At 42.5% G+C, this 15,038-nt stretch overlaps 1 protein-coding gene across 1 annotated transcript; it reads left to right on the top strand.

The window, feature by feature from the left end:
• LOC8077777 (apoptosis inhibitor 5-like protein API5) lies at positions 398-11,722 on the top strand. The gene is made up of 16 exons (XM_002453704.2): positions 398-647; positions 740-904; positions 2,387-2,483; positions 2,557-2,622; positions 4,441-4,520; positions 4,612-4,686; positions 4,786-4,935; positions 5,198-5,263; positions 5,349-5,414; positions 7,137-7,247; positions 7,419-7,505; positions 7,956-8,062; positions 9,676-9,790; positions 9,887-9,952; positions 10,914-11,008; positions 11,097-11,722. The coding sequence occupies exons 1-16, from the start codon at positions 549-551 to the stop codon at positions 11,278-11,280; spliced, it is 1,629 nt and encodes a 542-aa protein (XP_002453749.1). The 5' UTR covers positions 398-548; the 3' UTR covers positions 11,281-11,722.

Genomic DNA, 15,038 nt, shown 5'->3' with positions numbered 1-15,038 from the left:
TGTTAAAGGGGAGGGCTTTAGCCCCGGTTCCCCGAATCAGGACTAAAGGGTGGGCCTTTAGTCCCGGAAGGGCAGCACCGGCTCGAAAACCGGGGCAACAGGCCCTTCCCGACCGATGCTAATGCCCGAACATGCATATGTGAACTGAAGTTTGTCCGGATGAATGTACTTCTAGCTCATTGCTGCTGATTTAATAAATTTGTATTTCATTAAAAAAAGAGATAGGATACTGTTTATGTGTGTATGGGCTGTCTCATGTGCATGACATGGAACTGTTTATGAGCATACAGCTTGTTCACTGTAAACAGTAAAATGGGTCACCGAACATGAAGCACACGAACAAGGTACGCGCGAGACAAGTTTTAGGGTTGGGACCAAAACTCGTCGTAATCAGGCCGTGCCTCAATGGCCCGGGCCTTGTCGGCCCATCCCGCATTCGGAAGTGTGGCGTGGATCCGTGGTCGGTCAAAAAAACACGTTTTCACCCTTCCCTTCCCAGCTCCGTTCCCTCCCAAGCCCTAACTCCCAAATCCCCCCGCTCTCCTCTAATGGCCGCCGCCGCCGCCGCCGCCGACGCCGACGCAGCAGAGGTGGAGCGGCTTTACGAGCTCGGCGAGCGCCTCTCCTCCGCCAAGGACAAGTCCGAGGTGCCTCCCCGCTCTCCCATATTTTGTTGAGGCTGGTCCGTGTTCAGGCTAGGGTTTTGAGTGACGTGGGGTTTTCTGTTTCGGAATTGCAGCATGCGGCGGACTACGAGGCGATTATTGCAGCGGTGAAGGGACAGAGTGTCAAGGCGAAGCAGCTCGCAGCGCAGCTCATCCCCAGGTTCTTCCGGAGCTTCCCTGCACTCGCCACGCGTGCCATGTCGGCCATGTTCGACCTCGTCGATATGGAGGAGCTCGCGGTATATGCTCTAGATTCCCCACTGGATTCCCTTGCCTGTTGGCAGAGCGATATGTTTTGGCAAGTTATTCTGTGTAACCACAAGCTGAGTTGCACCCACTAGTAGTTTGTGCGATAGGTTGGTCCACTGTTTTGAGCGAACTAAAAATAGCTGGATTGGGTTTCCATTGTGTTTATAATTTCTTAAAGGATTGAGTCATTTTCTTATTGCACTGTACATTTTGTTTTTTTCCTGCCATTTATTTATTACTCTATTCCTATGAGACGAACACTTAGCCTTGTTTAGTTCGTGAAAAGAAAATTTTTGGGTGTCATATCGGATATGTCGGGTGGGGTTTTCGGATACTAATAAAAAAACAAATTACATAGCTCGCCTAAAAACTGTGAGATGAATTTATTAAGCCTAATTAATCCATCATTAGCACATGTGGGTTACTGTACCAATTATGGCTAATCCTGGACCAATTAGGCTTAAAAGATTTGTCTCGCAATTTACAACCAAACTGTGTAATTAGTTTTTTTCGTCTATATTTAATGCTCTATACATGTCCAAAAATTCAAAGGGATGAGTGAAAAGTTTTTGAGTGGGGAACTAAACAGGGAGGCCTTGTTTAGTTCGTGAAATGAAAATTTTTGGTTGTCACATCGGATATGCCGGCACATATTTGAAGTATTAAACGTAGACTAATAAAAAAATAAATTACATAGCTCGCTTGGAATGTGAGACAAATTTTTTAAGCCTAATTAATCTGCCATTAGCACATGTTGTTTACTGTAGCAATTATGGCTAATCATGGACTAATTAGACTTAAAAGATTAGTCTCGCGATTTACAACCAAACTGTGCATTTAGTTGTTTTTTTCGTCTACATTTAATGCTCCATGCATGTGTCGAAAGATTCGATGGGATGAGTGAGAAGTTTTTGGGCGGGGAACTAAACAAGGCCTTATAATAGCTCTGGACTACATGCACAGAGAGTATAATCTGTCATTTGAAATTGTCTCACTCTACCAAATCTATTCTTAACCAGCAAAGCGACTATCCTGTTAATGTATTTTTGATATGGCATGATGCTGTTTGTAATACTAATACAAGATTTGCTAGAGGTAGTACAATTTAGGCTTGAACAATTTGGGAAATGAAAAAGGCCTTTTGTACCTGAGTTATTTTAATGGGGACATCACAAGGAACGGTGAATGGGTGATGTCCACTTGTTTCACTGTTAATATAAGAAGCCTAACTCTTTAATGCTTTATAAAAAATTTCAATCTGTCATGTTGTGCTTGTGATACATCAGTTATTTGTTTCATGTTTGTCCTTGATTGCTTCACAGTTTACTCGAAAGTTTAAACAGTTGTTTTCGAAGATTTTATTTGGCACTTCTCGAATTAACATGCTGTTCTTTGATTTTGTTAGTGTTTCTTATATTTGTTTAAAGAGAATAATTAACATGCTGTTTCTATGATGCTATATGTTCCTACAGATCAGAATACAAGCTATTCGGGGGTTTCCACTTCTTGGCAAAGATACTGAATTTGTGTCAAAAATTGCAGATGTTTTGGGACAACTCCTTACAAGTGGTATGGTCTTTCTATATTACTTTGCTGCAATGGTTATTGCATATGCACATCTGATTTTTTGCCTACATTTCAGAGGAAAATGTAGAGCGTGATGCTGTTCATAAAGCGCTCATGTCCCTTATACGACAAGATGTTAAAAGTAAGATTCCAATGCCCATCATTGATTGTTAATGATTATATGATTTGAATAGCTTGTATATGAATTTTCCTTTGTTAGTGGCAATTATTTAGGTAAACTATCTTGTGATTAAAGATACTGCAAGTAGGGTTGGGCTAGCCCATGAACCTGTATATAGGCTTATTTTTTTTGGGTTGCCTAACTACATAGCAGTTAGCCAATGTTGTTTATTTTTATTATAAAGTATAAAGTGTAAAGTCTGTACCCAGTGTCTGACCTTCAGATATTTCTTCTGCTCATTCTTTGTTCAGTTAATGGCATTGAACCGAGGCATGTATTGATCACAACCATTCTCTGCCTTTCAAATTTCAGATGTTCCTTTACTATATGTAACCACTGTTCAAGTCTATGGAGCTTGGACCTTCTATGTGTTACTAATAACAGGGGCTAAATTGGATGATAGTATTGAGGCCCATAGGGACTATATATAGAATACATGGGAGCAGTGGAGGAGGGTGAACCAAATCATAGGGGTGGGGTGGGGGGGGGGCAATTTAAACTGTAGCAAGCCAGAAGGGGCAACGTTCTGGAAGCTGGACGCGGCTGCCGTGGATGACTGTTGGGAATCGGGATCTGGTCGTCTTGCCATGCCTCCTTTCCTAGCATCCTGTGTTGCATATTTGATTGGGCTTGGCTGGCTTGGGGAGTATTAGGCAGCAGACCAAAGAAACCATTGGGCCTTGGGAAATTTACTTGGACTAGGGGGGGGGGGGGCTGGAGCCCAGTTTTTGCCTCCACTGGGCTCTGCCCGTGCATGGGAGACACAAGAGGGAAACCCTAGACTAGGAGATTACACTAATAACCTTGACTATTATAACCTAACACCCCCTCTCAAATGCAACGTGAATGCAATGTCATTGCGTTTGGAGAGTTGACACTATGTGCTAGACTTGAAAAATAAAAATGATATATCCAAAATCGAAGATGTCATCGAAGCTCGCAACTCTTGAACAATGTTGATTTAGAAATTGACCTCCTCAGCAACTATGAACTTCAGCAAATACCTAAAGTCTTCATAAACGGTACTTGAACTCTTCAACTATGAATCTTGTTTTGGAGAATTCAACCGACGAGAATAAAGAGATGTGCCAAATCAATCCAAAGGAAGAACAAATATTCACTGTTGCAAGATGGCATGCAGTAGGATAGATCATGACATGTAGCAAAATGGCTACGAAAGAGACCAAGAGGGCATAGTCGCATCAATGATGATGATGGTTAGCTAAATCGACATGACTCAGCTAACCATAAAACAAATAAAAATTAGCTGAGGCTGACAATAAATTTGTGGACATGCACAGCATGGATGAACTGGAGATGTGCAACTGGACTTGGATGGACACATGCAATCGAGAATTTATTTAGAAAATAGGCCTCAACTATAGCAGCAGCACAACAAATTGGTGATAGCAGCCGCACATGACAGCATGGTGCTAAACTGCAGATCAGGCCAGCCGTACCTCTATTCTCCTCCAAAATAAACAGCAGCAGCACAAAACTGAAGCAACACCAGGAGTTCTGATACCAAGAGGGGGGTGTTAGTTGGATCATAAAAACTAGAGCTCTGATACCATGTTACTAATAATAGGGGCTGAATTGGATGATAGTATTAGTATTGAGGCCCATAGGGTACATGGGAGACGAGGTAATATCTTCATTTGTTTGGTGTTTTTTTAATGCACACTATGCCTGTATTGTATGAATTCTCCTTTTCAGTTGTTCATTCTTTTAGATGTCCATTGGTTCCTTATGTTAATTGGTGTACCTTATATTGGCCAGATTCTTTACAACCTTTATTTAAGCATGTGGAGCAAGGATCAGAGATTCGTGAGAAGATTATTTCTTTTCTTCGAGACAAGGTATATGGCTGTATGTGGGGATTACATATTTTGTTGATCATAAATTGTAGCGTGCTAGATCAAGAATGTGTTTGTGTTTTTTTGGATTCAGGTCTTTCCTCTTAAAGCAGAGCTACTGAAACCTCAAGCAGAAATGGAGAGATTTATAACAGATTTGATAAAGAAAGTATGTTGACTGTTTTCAGTTTTTGACCGTATGATTGTTTAGATCGTTCAATTCTCTATTTACGTTATGTCTTAAGCTTGAATAAATGACATTATTCAGAGTGTGCAAGATGTAACTGGTTCAGAATTTGAACTATTCATGGGATTCCTGCGAAGCTTGAGCATATTTGGGGATACTGCTCCTAGAGAGTCCTTTCAAGAACTAATTGAAATTATTCAAGCACAGGCTGATCTGAATTCACAATTCAATGTAAGTATGTTACTATGTTACGTGAACAGTATTGGAACCAAATTCACTGTATGTTGATATGCAAAAATAACTGATTAATTCTTTAAAAGCTGCACTAGTTTCAATGCTTTCTGTTACTTGAATGTTTATAGAAGCATATTAGAAATGTATGAGGGTAAGTTCGTGTAAACTTTTTCCATGGTATAAAAAATTAAGCTTTCTTTTATGTTCTTGATTTGAGATAACTGTGTTTTTTTCTCATCATTCTCATTCATCCTTCCAGGTTTCTGACATTGACCACATTGAGAGGTGGATTTCATGCATGTATATGGCTCTTCCAATCTTCATGGTATCACTAAATATACTAAAATCGATGATGCGTTATTTTATGTTGGTGAATATCAATATTGTAATTTGGATTACATGATCTGCAGAGAGGAGGATCAGCAAGCAAGTTCCTCAATTACTTCGTCAAGCAAATTGTTCCAGCATTTGAGAAGGTAATCATTTCCACTTGTGCTTTGTCCTCTCTAATTCACATGAAGAAGTGCAAAAAGCATTTCCTTGAAACAGCATGGCGGCAGGGCAAAGCATTGCATCTTTTTATTTCTATTGATTTAGTATTTTCATGCTGAATAAAGAATGCTTTAATTTGTGTCTTGCTTGTTTGGTCTTGCTGCAGAATCATTATGAAGTCGATAGTTTTTGTTTGACTCTTCACAGTTTATATTTGCTATATTGTTGTCTATGTCGGCATTCGTCCAGTGAATGGTTTCCTGGATGTAGCTACCAGATATATTAATAATCTGCTTATGAAGTGAAAAATGATCAATACTAAATTGGTTACCCTCTTAACAAAAAAAAGAGAAGCTGCACTATACAGTAGTTATGAAGGTTTATGCTGTTGCTTTGTTATAACAGTTTGGCACTCCAGTCAAACTCTTTACCCATTGTTGGAGTCTGTGTACTAGGCCCATGAGGCCCAAGGCCCATGTATGACAATATTTACAGCTACCCTTCTAGGGTTAGTCCATTAAGGAATTCAGAATGTTTAGCATGGTATCAAGCTAGGGTTTTCTTTCTCCCTCCCTCCTCCATCCACAGCCGCCAGCCCACCGCCGCCGCCGGCAGGCGCGCCGCCGCCGCCGCTGCCATGGCTGGCCCTCCTCCTCCTCCCTCTCCCACCTACTTCCACTGCTTCCCCCCTCTTCCCACCTACACATGGGCTCAGGTTCCCGCCCAGAAAGACAGCGTAGCCGGAGGTAGAGCGCCGAGTGTCCGGACACCCGGCCCAGTCGGCGTCAGTATAGATGACGAGCTCGGTGCACTACAGTACCTCACCATCACCAGGCCGGACATCACCTATGCAGTTCAGCAGATATGTCTCCACATGCATGATCCTCGAGAGCCCCACCTCGCTGCTCTTAAGCGCCGCCTCCGCTACCTCCATGGGACTATCGACTACGGCCTGCTCCTACACCGGTCTTCTCCACCGAGCTTGTCGTCTACACTGACACCGACTGGGCCGAGTGTTCGGACACTCGGCGTTCCACCTCCGGCTACACTGTCTTTCTGGGCGGGAACCTGGTGTCCTGGTCGTCCAAGCGCCAGCCGGTGGTCTCCCACTCCAGTGCCGAGGCGGAGTACCGCGTTGTCGCTAACGGCGTGGCTGAGGCCTCCTGGCTCCGACAGCTCCTTGCCGAGCTCCACAGCCCTCTCTCCCGGAGCACGCTGGTCTATTGTGAGTTTGTGACAACGTCAGTGCGGTGTATCTCTCCACCAACCCTGTGCAGCACCAGTGGACCAAACATGTGGAGATCGATCTACACTTTGTCCATGATCGAGTCGCCATCGGCGACGTTCGGGTCCTTCACGTCCCGACCACCTCCCAGTTTGTCGACATCTTCACCAAGGGCCTCCCGTCCTCGACTTTCACCGAGTTTCGCTCTAGCCTCAACATCACCGGTGGCTAGTTGCGTTTGTGGGGGGCACGTGTGCTTCTTTTTGTGTCCAGTCTGCAACTCCGCTGCGCCGGTGGTTCAGACTACGCAGGGGGGGGGGGGTTGGAGTGTGTGTATTAGGCCCATGAGGTTAGCCCATCAAGGAATTCAGAATGTTTAGCACCCATGTCATGCAGAAACTGGAAATCCATGTCATGCATAAACTGGAACTGTTTTTTTGGAAACTAAGTTTTTATTTTTTCCATGCTATGCATATTTTAGATTCCTGAAGAAAAGAAACTGGATTTGCTCAAGACTATTGCTTCAAGTTCACCATATGCGACAGCACAAGATTCACGTCAGCTGCTTCCATCTGTTGTTCAGTTACTCAAGGTTAGTACACTTTTTAATTCAGATATGTATCTGAGGCCTAAGCACAATTTTTCTAGGTTTTCATTGTTCATCGAAAGATGAGATGTAATGACTTCTTTTGATAGCAGACTGTTGAGCATTTGTTATTTTTAATGCATACTTTTGAGCATTCTGTTACTGTTTGAATTGCAGAAGTATATGCCTGGGAAGAAGGTGGAAGATATCAACCATAATTATGTTGAGTGCTTGCTGTACACTTTTCATCATTTGGCTCATAAGGTTAGGTTTGGTCATCAGTTATGAATCATATCGTTTCTTTATGGATGCCCTTTTCTAAGTGTTGACCAAATCTGTCAATAAGGAGTGCATTCTCCCAAGTTGTCAAGTGCTTGGAGTGGTGGCAATGTTATTTTTTGCTTCTTCTGTATGGCCTTACAATTCTAGTATTGAGTTGAGTGAGACATTTGTGTGGTTACCCAATTTTGTACTGCCTCCGTTTGAAATTGTAAGTCATTTTAGCTTCTCTAGGTTCATAGTTTTTGCTATATACCTAGATATACATTATATCTTGATACATACAAAAGACTGCATCTAAAGAAGTTAGAACGACTTACAATTTGGAATGGAGTAATAAGTAGTCTGATTCTCTTGGAGATTTTATTTCAAAAAAGTTGAAGCCGGATTTATTTCCATTATCTAAAAAAGTGCTGACCCAAATCTGCATTTCAGACTCCAAACACAACAAACAGTCTATGTGGCTACAAGATTGTTACCGGGCAACCATCCGATAGACTTGGGGAGGACTTCTCTGAGCATTACAAAGATTTTACGGAGAGGTAGCTTTTATTTTTCCACCTTCGATGTGCTTCCATTGTTGCAGTAGCTAATTTGTATGCTCTATTTTGTTTTGTGTGGATTTGTTTAAAAGCACTAGCTGAGCGAGCAAGTCTAGTTCTTAGTTCTAGCCACTTGCTTCATAATTTTACACCAAACTTTCTGTTTATGTAGCCTGACCTCCCATTTCCTCGTAACATATTCAATCCTTTTTGGCTTCATATCTCCAAATCTTTTGTTTGGATGTTGATTAGAGTCCATTTTGATGTGGATATTGAGCTGCTGGAATTGAAGATTCCAATACCAAATTGGACTAGTTTTGGAAATGGGCTACAATTCCAAATCTTTTGTTTGGATGTTGATTCTACTTGGAATCCAGAGAGGTGGCAAATATCAATTCATGTGATGTGCGTATCGTCAAATTGAGAATTGACCCATCTTCTACTTTTTCATCACGCCCACAACCCAACCACCCTGTGCTGCTTATCCAATCGCCAGCCCGCAACCCAACCCTCCAGCTTCTCGACTGGCCATGGCGGAGGCAAGGAGGGGTGCAGATTGGGAGAGAGAAGAAGGCATGGAGCGCCGCCAGATGGAGGGTTTTCCAGATGGATAATGTGTGCGTGCCACCAGCCGCTGCTAACTCAGTGCTGTGTGCTTGCTCCATCTCTGCTGTGCTGCTGCGAGAGCTAGGGCTAGGCATATGCATGATGCGCCGTCACTCAAGTGGACAGAGGGGGAGGAGGGGGAGGGGAAGGAAGCCTGCCATGGAGTGTTAGCGGGGGTGGCCAGGGCCATGGAGAGTCGGACTCGCCTGAGTGAGTTAAGGCCAGAAGAACTGACCTGCACGCTGCCGGTCTAACTGGCCTAGTCACCTACTAGGTTTTTTTTGGGGCTGTTGTGGTGAAGTGAGTGCGGGGAAGAGGGCGATTTCTGACAACTGTGGAGCGGGAGGGCTCGGAATTGTGGAAGGGAGCACAACCAGTATGCCAAATACCGTTTGGTATTGGAGCTAATTTCCAGCTGCCAATTCCCAGGCCATCCAAACATCAGAATTCTGGTGCACACAATGCCAATTCTGAACTCTGGGCATGAATATATACATTCAAACAGGGTGTTAAAGATCGAAGCATATCCTTTAAAAATAGAACTCCCTGCCTACTGGATGTAATTCTAATGATACATACTGTTAGGTATTCACTCTGAGGGAATGAACCAGGTGTGATCTTAAGGGTGGTGTCAATCAATTGAAGTTGCATGTCCCTATGGACATGAAGGAAGAAAGAAGAGACGATTCGGATATTGGATCTTATATACTTTAAAATTTGGATGATCATCAATGAACAAATGTGAGACCAGTGTTGTTGGGAGCGTGGTACTTTACCATGTTCCTCGTCCCAGGAACTCAATCTATTCCTCTGTGGGAGCATTGTACAGAGCACACAAAAGCTGTGTTCATATCAGATTCGCATGTGCTGATATGAAAGCGCCTAGTGTCATGCAACTTTCTACCAAAATGTCTTCATTCAACCTGCACTTTTTTTTTTCATTCAATGGTGTAGTTTTTCCTCCAAACTTTCATGTTTGCGATTTTCTTACTGTTTGAAGTACGCAGGTTAATTGGAACAGAAGAGACGGTACGAGCAGCCTCAAAGCGACTAACTCAGGGGATGGCAGATTTCAACAAGGCAATATCTTCAGCAAAAACTGAAGGGGAAAAGACTAAAATTGTGAGTTTTGCGATTTAGTAGGCTGAACTATCATTGGTCAACCATCTTTTTTTCAGAGTGATAACATTCCAGACAATTGTGATTTTTTTTGTGCAGAAAGGCGATCAGCAAACTTCAACAAGGACAATGAGGTCATATAACAATATATTGTCAATGGCACAGGTAATTTCTTTGTTTTACTTAAGCCCTTAATTCTCTCCAATGTATTTTAGACTAGCTCTGGTTGGCAGTAGAACATGTTTCCATGATTGTTGTGGTGACTAGATTCTGGGTCCCAGCAGTTCTTATAACATTGGAGGCAGTGCAAATATGAGATTGTGATATTGAAATTGTGGACACAAAGAAAAAGAGAAATATTTTAATTCACTGCTCGCTGCTCAGTATGAGGAAATTTCATTCATAGGATAAATAAAGCTGGGAATAAAGGAAATAAACGGAAAGCAGTAACAATAAGCCCTTACATGGTACATAATTAGATATGCATATATTCATAGAGAATGGAAGAATCACACACCCAAATGTCAATCTCATAGTATTACTTTACCTGTAGTTTTTTCAATATCACGAGGACATAAAATCCTGTGTCTATTTGGCCAAGCTATAAGGTATTGATTGTATATGTATATGGTCCAAATAGACCCCAGCTCTTCGTCTGAAGTATATGTTCTAGCTATGTAACCTTGATATACATATATAATGCCTAAAGGACTGACTGCATTCCTTTGGTTTACACTGCCGATAGCTTGATATGATGTCTATTTGTATCTGTTAGACGCAATGTTCAAAAAGCACTAAGTGCTAGGCAGGCAACCAAGCTCTGCCCGAGCCTAGAGGTGTTTCTAGGCGCATGTACTCCTAGTTGATTCATTAATGCCTTGTTAAGTAGAGGATATATGACATTCAAAACAATAATTTGATATTGTCGCGCATATGTGAGTTCGATCATCATAGTTCATCATCCCCTATCTTCAATTTGCCCAACTTTCATACTTTCATATCATACATACAGGCCTAAACTTCTTTTAAATGACATACCTTTTGAAACAGAGCCAGAAGAATTTTTTTTGACATGTCATGTACTTACAGTTTACATTTTCTAACTATGTAATGATGTTTCTTTCAGTTGTTGCATTTGAAATCCCCTTTATTTATTGGTGATAAGAAAATCACTCTATCATGGATGGAGCAGCCCAAGAAACCAGAAGCTACAACAGCAAGGTTGGATGCATGCTATTCAATATTTCAATATTTCCTATAGTTCCTAAAATGTTTCAGTTTACTCATTTTTAGTTTGCAAATCATTCAGGGGGAAGAGGTCACAACCTGCTACAAATGGGAATGGCCCTGCAAATAAGAAGGGGAGAGGAGGAATGCAAAACCAGCTTGTGAACAGAGCTTTTGAAGGATTGTCTCGTGGTGGTAGAGGCAGTGGAAGGGGGCAGGTCAGGGGTGGCCGAGGAAGAGGAAGAGGATGGGGTGGCTACCGCTGAGATGACCTGGAAACTCTGTTCAAACCTGACAAGGGATGAGCTTTCTGCTTCCACTTGAGAGTAAATGCAAAGGTCGATGTTTATTTGTGTGCATTATCGCAATGAGTTCAAATTGATCAAGGCACACAACAGCAGAATGCCTGAGAAATGTCAGCAAGAGTTCATCTTTCCTATTCATTTACCATCTCATTGTGTTCTTTGCCACCGTAACTGCTGTTTCACCTGTGTTGGCCGTTTGATGAAATGTCGGCAAGATCTGTGCATCTTTCATATTCATTTACAATCTCATCGTCGTCTTTGCACCCCTAACAGTCGTTTTACCTGCGTTGGCTGTTTGATAAGTGAACAGTTAGATATCGTTGTTCATTTATTTTGTTCGATTTTACCAGTGTTTTAAGAGCTGAAGCTGACCAAGCTTCTGTGTTGGATTTTGTTAAAGTTCTATTATCCGATGTCCTGGCACAGATGTATTATTTAGCAACGGATCTAGTGCAAACTCATCTTCCGTGTAAACTGTGCAAACTCTAATATGGACCGTAGAATGTTGATCCAAGGGGTGTGGAGAGATTGTTGATCCAAGGGGCGCGGAGAGATTGGGTAATTTTGTACTTAACCGTCTGCTCTTAATTACACTTTTACAAATTTCTCTTTCCACCTCTCTTATGTGCCTTCTTAGAGCATCTCTAACCATTATGCATTTGAAGTTATGCATTTTAGGCAAATTGCAAACCTCCAAATGAAAATGGCAAGGCTAAAATCGGGTGATTTCCAACCGTTATGCAAAATGCCGGGAAATTTTGTTTCGCGGCACTCCTTCCCGCGCGGCCAATCGATCCCGCGCCAAACAGCCCGCCGTCGTCTCGCGTTCACCGATTCCCGCGCCAAACAGCCGCGCAGTACCGATCATGAGCTGCGCAGTTCTAAAACCCTAGGAACATGTCTGCCATTGTCCAACCCCCAAGCCGCTGTAAGCCGCCAATAGCAGTACCCAACAACAGCAGTACCCAATCCCATGATACAACCCCCAAGCCGCCAACAACAAAAACCTAGATATCGCATTGATGAAGAAGGCGTACCTGGCCGGCGTTGATGAGGAAGGCGTCGTAGATTCATCCTATCGCGCGCTGCGTCGTCCTATTGTGCGCTGCTTCGTCCAAACGCGCGCGCGAAGCTGGCGAAGGAGGACGCGCGATGCTTCTCCTATCGCGCGAAGTGGTGGCGGCGCGAAGGGAAACCACGCGAAGGGAAGAAAAAAGCCCGCGAGGTGGAACCGAGAATCTCGTGATCTCTATTTGCATAGCCGGACTCATTTGTCATATATGCCAAGTTTTCCCCTCCAAATGCATAGCTATGTAAAATGCAAAGTCCAAATGCATAACGATTGGAGGGTTTTTTTTGGAGTTTTATGCATTTTGGTAAATACCAAGTCCATTTGCATAATGGTTGGAGTTGCTCTTAGATCAACATTCTGCTGTCTTGCACTAGATCCGTTGCTGTGTTATTTATGTTTATCTTTTATAGGTAAGCATTGATCTAGCTGTAAGCTTAACTTAAACATTTAAGTAAGCATTTAAGCTATTTATGTTATGTGAGTAGCAGTGACCGCTTATCGAGTCATGATCTTTATTGGCCAAGGGTGCAACTTCGATATAACTACATTTACATTTCAGATGAGTCAAGTTATTTAACCGTAAATCACAAAACATTAACCTATTGTCTCATACCAATAATTCTTCTATCGAACCTCTACTTTGGTACATACTCTCCATCTTAAAACAAGTGCCCTTTTAGGACTGGTGGAGAGATCAATGCTATACCACTATAAAGATGCAATCATTACATTTTGAAAACAGAGTAGTAAAAAACAATTGGAGTTGGAATAAATTTTAAACTCTAGAAGCGGATTTATTATGGGACAAGAGTAGTGTGTTATATTAAAAAGTAAACGCAATGATGTTCACACCCTCTATTTTCAAAAGCGATGTTAACATTGTTTGTCCTTCCCTGTTGCATTCTACTTCTGCTCTTTTATGCATATATGTATTCCACTTGAGCACTTTCTTATGACTGTCACGTCTCAGCTTTGAGCAAGATAGCATAGTGGAAGGTGGAGAAGGCGACCTCTGTGCGCTCAAACTCATGACTCTCATGTCTAAGCTTCGTTCCCGTTATCTAGGAAAAGCATAATGCATGGGTGGCATGATGGTGTGATGGCATGGCGGAAGCTTCACAAGGTGACCAGTGTGCTCAACCTCCTTCCCAATGAGGAAGCAGGATGAGGCGCGGGTGACAGACCTAGTGTGCCACAAGGAGACCTTGTGCAGTGGTGCTTGAGGCTACATGCGTGTCCGGCAGGGTCAGGGCCATCCCGTGGCTCCTCTCGGTCCACCTCTTCTACTCTTGCGAGTCCTCTTCACTCATGTTTCTCGCTCCCCTTTCTCCTCGCCTTTACTTTCCACATCCGGTAAAGGAGTTGCGCTGGCGTAGCACTAGTTGCTCTGTATCTAGAATCCAGTTAATCCCATCATATAAGTATGCTCTGTCATAACAAGGTGGAGTTAGAATGACAACACTAAGTCATAACAATGATAAGATAAAGGACTAATTCATGGGGAGTGGTTTTAGGCAATCCCAATTGGACACAGATAAAAAGGCGAACTTCACATTTAGGAATCTCTCATTTGAAACTAATGAACATCGACGTCACAATTAGGTGTTTCAGTTTTAGTACAGATGATTGATGAACACCATACACGATCTATGATGTTGCTAGACAATAATAGTTTACCACATGTGTTTTCATTTCTTCTATTTTAGAACAAGGTGAAAGGTTCTAAATGGCTAGAGGGGGGTGAATAGCCGATATTCTCTATAAAACTCTAGAGCAACCGATTAGAAGACTAAATGGCAAAAATGCAATTTTGCACTAGCTCTAATAGGGTTTTAGGCCACCTATCGACAATTCTAGTTAAATATTATCTATAGACACACAATGGCTAGGTTACTACTCTCTACAATGGTTGAGTTAGCTAGAAACTAAAACAACTAACCAACTAACTGACAAGCTAAGCAAATGTCGATGAAATATGGTCGACAGTCTATCAAGGGGTATGCCCTTGGTAGTAGATGAGTCGGTGGAGGTACACGAGAGATGAACTAGACGTGACACAGAACACGATGTAGGAAGGTTTAGGCCGTCAGCTTGATGTAACACCCTACGTCCTGTGTCTTTGGTGTATTGTATGATATGAGATGAAAACGATGGGGTCCCTATGTGCCTTATATAGCATGGGGGTTAGGGTTATAGGTCGGTTGAGGCTATCCTAATCGATTACATAGATACCTATTTACAAGAAATACAATATCTTGGCTTATCCGATCACATCATCCTTCATTCACAAGGGTCTTCACATAGTATTGCAGCGCACATCGACTAGTGTCGTGCCCCGTGTTGCTTGATCTCATGGGTCGGGCCTTCCCTAATGGCTCGACCCATGTGTGGTCCTATGCGTATCGAGGGTCATACTCCACAGCTACTCCCCGAGCACCTTGTATCCGTTGAAGAACACCATCTTGAGCTTGTTCAAGCTATCAAGCATCCAAGCAGCTGAAAACACTATCTGGGGTGTTTGACCTTCAAGCTATCTGGATAGGCATCTAAGTAGTTCAACTGAGAGTTGAGCTCAGACTCGTGTGACATCAAGGTTTGTTAGAAGGATATAAGGAGCTCAAGTAAATTTTTTTGGAGCCTCCATCTT

Source organism: Sorghum bicolor, chromosome 4, assembly GCF_000003195.3.
Source record: "Sorghum bicolor cultivar BTx623 chromosome 4, Sorghum_bicolor_NCBIv3, whole genome shotgun sequence".
NCBI classification, from domain to species: Eukaryota; Viridiplantae; Streptophyta; class Magnoliopsida; order Poales; family Poaceae; genus Sorghum; species Sorghum bicolor.
The sequence above is the reverse complement of the archived record's forward strand: the minus strand, read 5'-3'. Positions and strand labels throughout refer to the sequence as shown.